We start from the raw sequence: 11,827 nt of genomic DNA, 5'->3' as shown, positions 1-11,827 counted from the left end.
TAAGGTAGGTAGTTGGTGTTTTATTTTAGTGGTGTTTTTACTTTCTTTTGATGGAGAAAAAGCTAGAAAGGCTACTTCTAAGAAAACACTGCCCCTTTTATTTTGTTTTATTGTCATTCAATCCTAAACTGCATTTTAAAAAATCCTGCAGCACATATAAAAGGAAGTATATATTTTATATTGTACTTGAAAAAGAAAATTTACATATAAGATGCATCAACCTTTGTAAAACCTGAACAATTAATTTCAGATTTGGTTAGTACTGCTTAGAGTGAAAATTTAAATAAATATCTAAAATGTCCAATAAATTAAAATATGTAATATTGTCAGTACTAAAAGAAATCATGTAAATTATTTTAAACCAATCATTGCCTTTTGATATTAATAACAAAAGCATTTAAAGAAATCCCTGTGGATACCAAATTTGAAAGTAAACATGCTTTAAAACTTAAATATAGATCTTGTATTAGTCCCACAACAGGATCAAGATCACTATTAAAATAAAGCCTGGGGCACATTATGATGCCTAAGATTGGTGGGTGGATTTTAATTGACTTGAAGACTGTCATAGTTCTATTATCAGAAAACCTGTAACGCATTTCCAGCATGGAGGACCCATCTGTGCCCACCATCCATCTGTTTAGACGTGATTGGCAAAGTGGTAGGGAACTCGCAGTGGTTGCCTCTGCCTGAAAGGAATAAACCACAGGATCTTCCAACGAGTGCCAAAAACTTCTGAGAAGGTCTGCTGCCATGGCTTTCGGGGCCTCGATCTACAGAAGACAGCATTATTAGTGAAAGACAGCACTCCCATGGTGCACTTCAGTCAGCTAAAACAATACAGGTTGGCTGGGGATCCATTACTGGACTCTGATGAATTGTGTCCCAGCATCACAAATACAGCTTTTCTTTCATTATGGCATGCAGCTGAGTTTTAACTCTGGATAGCAGATATTGTATCTGTGTCGTCAATCAACCGAGAGGAACTTTTGAAGCAGAGGAGAATCTCAGGATTAACAGAATGTGTGTCAACAACACAGTAGCAAATCTCTTTTGATGTACTTTCAGGACAAATAATTCAATGTACTTTAGTTAGACAAGGAACAAGAATTATCAGTATTTATTTTGCTCAAAAACTATCATGGCTAGAAGATTCCTGCTATAAGACTGATTTACACTTGTCTAGCTCAGGCCCTAGACAAGACACCAGGAAAATTATGTTTCCATTATGTTGCACACATCTTTCAAATGTGACCAGCTGTTTCCATTTTTAATAATAACACCATAGACTTCATTTATACTTACATTTCTTCACAACAGTTTGACATCTTTTCAATAGATGTTGTATCCTATTAAAAATTAAAAAAATATACTTTGTAACTAAGTTATCAAGACTTTGTATTTCATGTTTTTATTCAGTTTCTTCTAAAGATACAGAGTTTATGTATGAGTACTAAGAATTTTAAATTATCTATATACATTGCCAAAATTCCCCTGAAAAAACAGAATCAGTGTTACAGCATAACAAAATTTTTTTTCAATTACAAACTTCACAAAAATTATAGAAACTCACCTCATTGAAATACAACCTTTTATTATACTCCTTTCCTTGATAATCCTTTTAAAAGTCTAGTATCTATTTTTAATTCAACTGTCAGTGAATGTACATTAAAAAATAAATACCCAATGACAAATGAAAGATACTAAAGAACAGAAAACTGCCAACAGCGTAAGAGGGTTACTGGCTCTGGATTTCTGTAAGCAAACGCAAATTCAACAAGGCATTCACCACACTACAATATCTATTACTTTAAACAGAGAAGTTAACAGATTAGTGTATCTTGATAAAAACTATTTCCTTTTGTTCGATAGAAAAGTCAGTCTCTTCATAATAATGCAATTTCTTATTATGTGTTTTCTGAGGCTCAAAACACAAATATATAAGAAAAACAATTCAACAAACAGAAAAAAAAGATTGTAAACATACTGGCTTCATTAGCATTAACAGAAGATCTATGAATAGACTGAAAAATTATGGTAACATTGCAAGATCAGACCACTTAATTTTTATTACATGGAAATATACTAGATTATAACTTTGAGGACTTCATCTAAGAAAAGTTTTTTCAAGTACTTCTGACATCTTTCTAGAATGTGTTTCAAGAAATAAGTAGACTACTACCTACTAAATCATTGTAAATGTTTGGTTACTCTATCAAAGGATGTGATGTTTACCATGAGTTTATGAACAGGATTTAAGAGGCTAGCTAAAAAATGCTATTTTTCCCCACTAGAAATGAAAATGCTTATCTCTTTGATATCCAGAATACTACTGAAAAAGTATAATTTGTATTTGAACAGCCAAACATGTCACAACATTATTGCACTGGCACTTATTAAATGCACTAGAGCAACACAAGTTATGACACAAACACATTCACAATTGAAACAGCAAACTAGAAGAAGAAAGGATACTGAGTACCAAAAGTTATTCTCAAGTGCTAAATTACATATAATACATGTTTTTTGATTTTACAAAGCAGAGAGAAGTATGAAATATTTTATCAAAAAAGATAAACTCATGCCATTCGCAGAATGAGGATGGAGCTAGAAGGAATTCTGATCAGTGAAATAAGCCAGAAGGAAAAAAGAAAAATATCGGATTGTTTCACTAATAGCAGGAATATAGGGGAACCAAATAAGACATCAGTGTAAAAAAATAGTAACAGTACAAAACACAACAAAGCAAAAAAGGGACTATTATAAATCAGAGACATACTGCAAGGTGGGGGGAGGGAGAGGGGTCAGAGGGAAGGGGGAGGAGTACAGGAGACTGAGGTGATGGTGCACAGGTGCACTGGTGAAGGAAACTTTATGGGGACTATACCTGGGGGTGGTGGGGGAAGCAAATACTCTTTAAAAATGAACAATGATGTAAAAAATAAAAAAAAAAATTAAAAATGAAAAAAACACACTAAAAATAATTAAAATATTTCTGGACATGTAATTCCTTTAAGATTTAGTATTTCCTGTAGGGACCAGTAGAAAACAGCCAGTAAGATATATATCTTCATTAAGTATAGCTTATAAAATCTTAGTTATGTGTAAATCACAGCTATCCAGTAAAATCCATTCTTCAAGGACTGATAAGAAACAAGCTTTGATTGTATAGGATCTACCATTAGGTTATCTTACTTCCACAGAAGTATTTATGTCTGAATATGATCTAATGTTAAAAAATCTAAGATTTTCATTAGTCTATACAAGTAAAAGAGACATGAGAATGCTTTCCTATTTAAAAAAAAAGGTAAGTTTCCTTTCTTTAAAAACAAAAAAGAATAAACTAGAAACAGAAGACTTACAGAAACACAGGCCTTACCTACTTTATCAACCATGCTTTTCTTCTCATGATGGTTGGCTGATCTTACCCTAAGAAATGGTCTTTCAAGTTCTAAGGAAATATGCTTGGCTACAAATGAAAGCTGTATCCTAACTAATGAGATTATGCCTGAATGAGGGGAAAAAAAAAAAAAAAACATTCCTAGCAGAAAAGGTAAAAAAGGTATGCATTGCCTAATAGGAAAAATGAGAGATGGGGGACAAGTAAGAATTTATCACCAAACTTTTCCTTGGTTAACAAATCAGAGAATCCAGTCCTCTTGGAACACGACAATTTTATGATACAATCCATCCAATATCTCGTCCTGCTTGGAGTTCATTCTTACTATGCAACACTGCCATATATGTTCTTATATGGCAGAAGAGAGTGTGCTGAGGAGTCCTTTGGCATATCTGAAGATGGCATATAAGGGAATAAACAATCTATCTGATTATAAGACTACTGCTTTGGAGTCTGGAAGTAAGAAAATTGCCTTTGGATCTGATTAACACTGGAAATATTTTTAATTTATTTTTCTTTGGGAAATCTTTTTTAAATGGAGTTTATAGACTGACAGTCTGAAGACATGATGAAAGTAAGAACATTCTATCAAAAAGACTCCTTGAAGTGAGTTCAATCTAACCTCAATGATCACTTTATTATAGGTCTTGGCAATGCTTTCAACTGTTGCACATACCTAATTCATTGACTGCTGATTTAATCTGAGCTTAGAAACATTCTCAGGAAAGTTTTCCACAACTAGAGATTATATACCTGTTTTATCTCTTATTAATTTCTACTACTTCTGAAATGGACTTCTGTGACTTTCTAGGACCTCTAATCAACACAGGGACTGAACTCTAATCAACTGAACTTTAATCAACACAGCTCACTGAACTTTGCATCATAGCACTAACAAGCATAAAGTGTGTTCTCAATACATACACTGCAGCATTAAATTAATTGAACATGGAGAGAAACAACAGATTCCTTATTTTAAATTTCTTTCTCTCTTTTTGAAATCTAGAGAGAAAATTTCCTGCCAGTCTAATGAAGACATGATCCATTATTATCCCTCATTTGAAAGAGTTAAATATCCATCTCTAACTCAGCACCAGATAAGTCATTCATTAGAGATCTGAAATTCACATAAACGTTTAATCAATCATGGAACTAAAGTGAGAGGGCAGATCTTATCATTATAGACACTAAATATGTATTTCCAAAATAATTCCCATTCTTTTCTTCTTCAAGCCACTTTCTGACTGTCAAAAACCTAAAACTCTGCATCTCATTCTTCAAGTCATAATTACCTCATAGGTTTTTGTACAGATTAATTAATATATGTTAAATCCCTTAATAACCCCTCAATAACTGACATTCCTAGTTTTTACTAGTTGGTTACTAAACACTTTCTGACAGAGTTTAGAGATATAACCTCTCACTACACCAGAATTTAACTTTTAAAAATGGTTACACAAACAAATGGCTTTTATAATGGAAGACAGAATGACAGAGACCATGGGAGGATATACAGATAAAACCCAGTGTGTACAAGTTTATAATCTTTTTCTTAAAAAGTTCTAAAGTTGGCATAAACCACACTCACTTATCTCAAAATTTTTACTGAGTACCTATTAATCAAGGAGTTTGTTACCTAGAGAAATTAGTCAAGTAAATATACAAAAAAGTAACTCTGCAAGAAAACACAGAGGCCATCAGAGAGGACGATTAATACAATGACATACTGTATTAATAAGACTTTAATCTGAGCTTAGAAACATAAAATAGCTTAAAAATTACTTGCAGTTAATACTCAAATTCAAATACTCTTAGTTTAAAACAAAAGTATACTTTCAGTAAGATTTTTGGCTGTGAGTAGATGTAAGATGGTAGTAACTAAATATTGGTAAAAAGGGACAGAGAAACAAATGAATCGTTGAGGGAAAAGGCTCTACAAGTTAACTAAAACATAAGATTTTACTGTTTTCTCCTATCCTATAATGTTCGAAAGTCATATTAAATATTTATGTGGATTTAGAACATGAGATAATAAAATGATTGTCTAGGGAAAGCTGCAAGTAAAAGGAAAACTCAAATGTTTAGCTTCCTTACCATTAAAAAAAGCATCTGTTTAATCACTTAAGCAATTAACAATGCTTTAAAATTAAAATGCACTATTCCTACTGAAAAAATATATATAAATAGATTGAAAACATTTTTTAATTACTTTTAATCTTATGAGAAATATTTCCAAGGAGTATATTACACTAAGCAAACAGAGATGACATAATACAAATACATTTTCGCATAGGGGTAAGTTTATGATAAAGATCACTCCAATTCTACACATAATCATTTTGAAGATAGCAGGAATTTTTTAAAAGATTTTTATATTATCATACAATGTAACTTAGTATGTATTTAAACTAAATTCCTTGGTAAAGAGGAGTCTAGTTTCTATGAAACTTTCTATTATTTCCAAAATTCAAAGATTACTATTATAGCCAATATTAATATGATATTAAAAACACCTAAAAGCAACATTTTAAATTGTAATGAATATTCTAGGTTTTAAAAAACTGAGAAGATATTTCATATGTAGTATACTACATTTCTAATACTACATTAGAAATGCATTTTGTTTTAATTAAACAAAAATATAATTTAAAAAACCCAGAATGCTGTAGAGATTCCTTTATGAAAAGTGAACTGGTTTCAGCATAATTAGCATTGATTTCCATATTTGCAATGCTGATTTGGAGTTGAGTAAACCAATATAATCTGTACCGAGATTGTGCTAAATGCTGCTAATTCACAGCAGTCAGTGGGATACTTGGCAAAATTTAATTGCTAAGTATTAACCTCAGGACTACATTTCTAGGTATATTTTAAAAGTAAAGTGAAAGTCCACTAATTATCTAGATATAGAGAGCACTATTTAATAAATAAACTCATTTAAAATAATTTACCATTTTGAACATAAGATACTTCTTGTTGCATAAGATAGCCAAGTTAAAATTAAGGCATCCCTGCATTTGTGATTCCGTATTTATTGAGGTAACCATGAGTCAGTACTTAAGGAGAGAAATCAAAGTTAGTACCTGTAAGGCCAAATGCAAAAATCTTTCACTGAGCATTTAAAGACTTTTACTAAACTGCAAGGAAATACATCTTCCCCACCCTAGCGTCAACCTCAACACAACTGAGAAAAGCACGAAGCTTCAGAGACACCATCAAAAGCTTAAGTTATTACATAAACTCCATGGAGCCCAGAAAACAAAAATGCTTGCATACAAAATTTAGATAAACTGTCAGAGCAGTGTCACGGTATACAATAGCTCACTGTCAGAACCTCACCAGAAGGCGCTGTACCAGCTGTTACAGGACTTCTTGATTAACTCTCTCCAAGCCCAATGACTAAAAACATGACTAATGTAATCACACAGCACTATTAGTATTGGTACTCATCAGAATGGACATTATTCTTGGCTGTGTGTGAAATACTGCTCAATAAGAAATTCTGATAACATCAATTACATTAATAATAACATCACTAGTCATTTCATTCAGAAACGGGGGGTGGGGGGGAGACAGCTAAACAGTCTAAGTAAGAAATAATTAGAAGAATCTGTTCCCTAATTAAAGAATGCTTCAAAGCAGATTGTTTTGAAAACACTTTAACTTCAATATTAATTTCAGTGAAAATGTGAAAACATTATTTTAATGCTATTTAAAACTAAATCTAAATATAATCAAAGATACTACTTTAAAAATGGGTCTAAGATTAGTCAACTCCACAGAAACATCTGGTTGTGTTGAGATCTTTTAACCTTTGAAATGGGATTAGAAATCCACTATTTTTAAGCTCAGTAATTTCTAATTATTTTATCTGGGTCAGATAATCTGCTCTTACTAGGTCTAAAATGACATTAGATTATCATTACCATGATTATCCTATTACCTTCTACTGTCAATAGAAGTGAAAACAAATAATAGAAATTACTGAAAATTGATATGTTGCTTCCTTAAAACCTCAATCTAAACCTAAAAAATAGGACAGCATTTGTTTTAATTGTTCTCTAATAGGCCTAAATTCAAACTATATAAATACATAATTTTACAATGATAATAACACTCCTCCAATATTTTTTCAAAATGATTCTTGGTCTTTAGGCTATAGAGGAAAGGGAAGGAGGGACATTTCAGAGGAAGGATTAAATTTACTTTGATTCCTTCTTCCCCATTTACTTTCTGATGCTATCTGCCTTCTTTTACACTGTAAGGACAAATGATTCAGAGGACAAAAGTGTGTCCAAGTGTGAATTTCCTGTAGGTAATCTAAGTTTTTTCACAAAATGAAACAGCAAGCATATTATACAAAGAAGTAAGCAAAATCTGTATTCTTAACTTTGAAATATCAAGCCATTATATTTAAATGCTAATAATTAGTTTTAAAGTCCATGACATTTTAAATCAACTTTAAATAATTAAGCCTTAACCTTTAAACTATGCATTCTGGATACCTTTGAAAAAAAATTTTTTAATCCAAATAGTATTGCTTGAAGTTCACTACTAAATCCCACATAAATGGAGTAAAAATTAACTGTAACTTTTCACCAAAAATGCTTTGATTCAAGGGCATTAGAGTAAATATAGGGTAGACAAACAAAAATAATATATTCTCTTTATTTCTTTTAATACCTGCATTCTTTTTTGAACGCTTCTGCAGATACATAATCCCTACAGATATCAGCTCTGTCTAGTACAGTGTTCTGAGAAAGTACTATATGTACCAGTATATATAAAGAGTACAAAGTGGTTTCTACTCCACTTCAAATATATCACATGAGAACCAATTCCGCTATTTTAATACAATGAAATGTTATTACAGCAAACATTACAGCACAAAAGAAAATCATGCAATTTGAAAACATTATCTTGTTGGTATATGGAACAGAGTTAGAATGGCATTTGATGCACATTCTTTAAAAACCAACAAATATGATAAATAAATTACTTATGATGTCCAACTCAGAAGTGAATGCTATAATTTTAGAGTAGGGATTCTTAAGATATCTTGAAGTCTGCAGCCAGACCTCCTTCTCTGAAGTTAGGAAGGCTGTCAGATGAGAAGGAAATAATTACCCTTAGTTAGAAACCCAACAGTTCTCCTAAGTAATTTGTACTCTTAGCAGGATGTTGCCAAATATTCATACTTGTAATCATTAATAGCAAGAAATTGGGGAAATCTGAGAAATCATGTTCTAAGTGGTAGAAATATATACCAATGATTTTGGTAAATTTGAAAGTAGAAATTACAAAAACTGCAAGCATAATCTGGCAATTTTGACATGATTTATGAATAGACAATAAGGTTAAAAAAAGACATTAGGAGAAGACCTTGGCATTGTTACAAATAATATCATTATGTTATTTAACATCATCAGAGAAATCATGAGATATTAGAAAATATGTCTAAAATGAATAAAAATATATTTAAGTAGACATTACACAAAAATCTAATAAACACACACAGAAGTATTCAGTATCATTAGTCATCAGGGAAATGCAGATTAAAACAGTGAAATAGTATTTAAAGCCAACAAAATAGCTACTATTAAAAAGACTGACAGCAACAGATGTTGACGAGGCTATGGAGCAACTAGAATTCTCATACATTGTTGATATATGTTCAAAATGGTAAAATCACTTGGGGGAAAGGTCTGCTAGTTTCTTATAAAATAAAATGCAAAGCTATCTCAAGTGGCGCAGGAATTCTTCCCTGAGGTATTTATACAAGAAAATGAGTACCTGTTTGAATAAGATTGTTCATAGGAGCTTTATTCATATTTGCCAAAATCTGGAACCAGTCTGGCTGCCCACCAATAGAACAGATAAACAAACTGTGGAATAGCCTTACGCTGGAATACTACTCAGCAATAAAATGGAACTATGAATACATACAGTAACATGGATGATTCAAAAAATATATTGTGTGAAAGAAGACTTACATAAATGGGTTCATATGAAGTTCTACAATTACTACTATAGAGGGAAAAAATCAGATGAATGGTTGCTTCTGCTGAAGATGCAGATTTACTGCTGAGAAGCATGAAGGAACCTTCTGAGGTGATGGTAACATGATATACACAAAAGGGACTTGGGTTGCCCATGTGTGCATTTGTCAGAGTTTATTTTATAATACAAGTTAAAGTGTACATCTCATTATATGTAAATTTTTTCTCAAAGGAAAAAAAATGTAAACAAGCTTTGGGCTCCAGTTAATGATTTGCGTAATGAACTATTTGATGACTGCCACTTACTTTGATATATATGAAAACATATAATGAACTGGTAGATGGATAGCTTGAAATGAGATAATCCAAATAGTCAAACATGTTAATTCTGGATGGGTATTCACTGTGAAATTCTTTAAAATTTTCTGAGCTTAAAATTTTTTTATAAAATTTGGGGGGAGGGAGTTTATACAAGTTCCTTGTAAAATATTCAAAGGTTATCAGTAAATATGTTTTCCTTCCATTCCTTATTTTTTTTCTTTCAATTCTTCTCTTTTGATGCCAGTACCATTACTACTTTCTAATATATCTTTCTAAAGATACCCTTCAAAGACTAGGTGAAAGACTAGATAGATGGATATAAAGCAACAGCTATTTCCTGCTGTTTCTTATTAGAAAGCTAATTTTTCATTAACATTCCTTATTAATAAAAGATCTTTAATAGAAAGTAGAAAAAGAATATCAACAAATATATAAAAAAAATGAACAAATGACTAAAATTAATAGTTAACTTATGGTAGAAATACTTTTTTTTGGGTAACAGCTTTACTAATATATAAGTCAAATACCTTACAACTCACATAATTAAGTATAGAATTCAATGATTTTTTTAGCATGTTCAGAGTCTTGCAACTACCACCACAATCAATTTTAGAACATTCATAACTCCATTGAAAAATCCCTACATTCGTTAGCTATTACGTCCAGTATCCCCAGCTTTCCAAGCCTAAGCATCTTACCAAGCCTCTATCTCTAAAAACTTACCTACTCTAGACATTTTATATAAATGAGAACACACAAAAATACAAGCAATCTTTAGTGACTGGCTTCTTAGAACACCTAGCCTATTTTCCAGGTTTACCAGCATTTGTACTTCACTTCACTTGATGGTCAAATTATTATTCTAACACATGACTAAACTACATTTTATGTATCATTCATCAACTGATGAACATTTGGGTTACTATCAGTTTGGGACTATTATGAATTATCCTTCTATAAAAATGTACAAATTTGTTTCTTTTGGGTATATGCCTAGGAGATAAACTACATTAGATGCCAATTATTCCATGTTTAACATTTTTTTTAAGTATATTCTTTTTTTAAAAAGATTTATTTATCTATGCATAAAAGAGCTGGGGTACAGGCCAGAGATGTGGGGGGTGAGAGGATTCACCAGAGACAGAGTGGGGAACAGAACAGGCAGACTTACTGAAATACACTGCTGAGGGGAGCATCGGGCGAGACAGGAGAGGTCTGCTGAGCCATGTGGGCTGCTCCCTGGCTGGCCGGGGATGGAACTCGTGCTGCAGAGGATGCGGATTGCCTCATAGTGCGGTGCTTAACCTCTTGCATCACCAGGGAGGCCCCTCCATGTTTAGCGTTTTAAAGAACTGCCGGACTGTTTTCTAAAGCAGTTGCACTGTTTTTATATTGCCACTCACAGCTTATGATGGTTCTGATTTATTATTTGCTATTGTTCATCTTTTTTATTGTAGTCATTCCAGTGAGTATGAAGTGGTACTACTTACTATGATTTTGATTTGCATTTCCTTGATGACTAATGGTACTGAGAATCTTTTCATATACTTATTGCCCACTTGAATATCTTCTCTGAAGAAATGTCAATTAACATATCCTTTTCTCATGTTTTAAACTAAGTTGCCTTTTTGAAGTCTTATCAAGTTTTTTAAATATAATGTAGATGCAAGTTTTTCCTCCGATAAATGATTTGTGCATATTTCCTTCCAATCTGTGAGTTGTCTTTTCACTTTCTTGACAGTGTCCTTTTCCTTTGATGCACAAAAGTTTATATTGAATAGTTTTGATGAAGTCCAATTTATCTTCTTCTTTGGTTGTTTGTGCTTCTGGAATCATATCTAAGATACACTGCTTAATCCAAGATATACGCCTTTGTTTTCTTCTAAGAGTCTTATAGTTTTGTATTGTTTATACAAAGAAGTGCAGGGGGTAAGAGGATTCACCAGAGACAGAGTGGGGAGCAGAACAGGAGGATTTATTGAAATACTGAGCACTGGAAGAGACAGGAGAGGTCTACTGTGCCATACGTGGGTTAGCACCCTCACCAGGGATTAAATTCAGGCCTCAGTGGTGATACCACTGAGACTTAACCCCTAGGCCACCAGGG

At 32.3% G+C, this 11,827-nt stretch overlaps 1 protein-coding gene across 1 annotated transcript in view; it reads right to left on the bottom strand.

Annotated features, from left to right (window-relative positions):
• Positions 1-640: 640 nt before the first annotated feature.
• Positions 641-11,827, bottom strand: part of ZDHHC21 (zDHHC palmitoyltransferase 21) — a gene marked incomplete at both ends in the record, with an annotated part of 45,723 nt that continues 34,536 nt past the window's right edge. Inside the window, 2 exons of the mRNA XM_084239016.1 lie at positions 641-773; positions 1,306-1,349. Coding sequence (XP_084095142.1) covers positions 641-773; positions 1,306-1,349 — 177 coding nt within the window. The remainder of the gene's footprint in view (positions 774-1,305; positions 1,350-11,827) is intronic.

The sequence above is a fragment of the Talpa europaea genome (genome assembly GCF_964194135.1).
Source record: "Talpa europaea genome assembly, chromosome: 7".
In the NCBI taxonomy this organism is placed as follows: Eukaryota; Metazoa; Chordata; class Mammalia; order Eulipotyphla; family Talpidae; genus Talpa; species Talpa europaea.
This window is presented reverse-complemented; position numbering and strand designations above follow the sequence as displayed.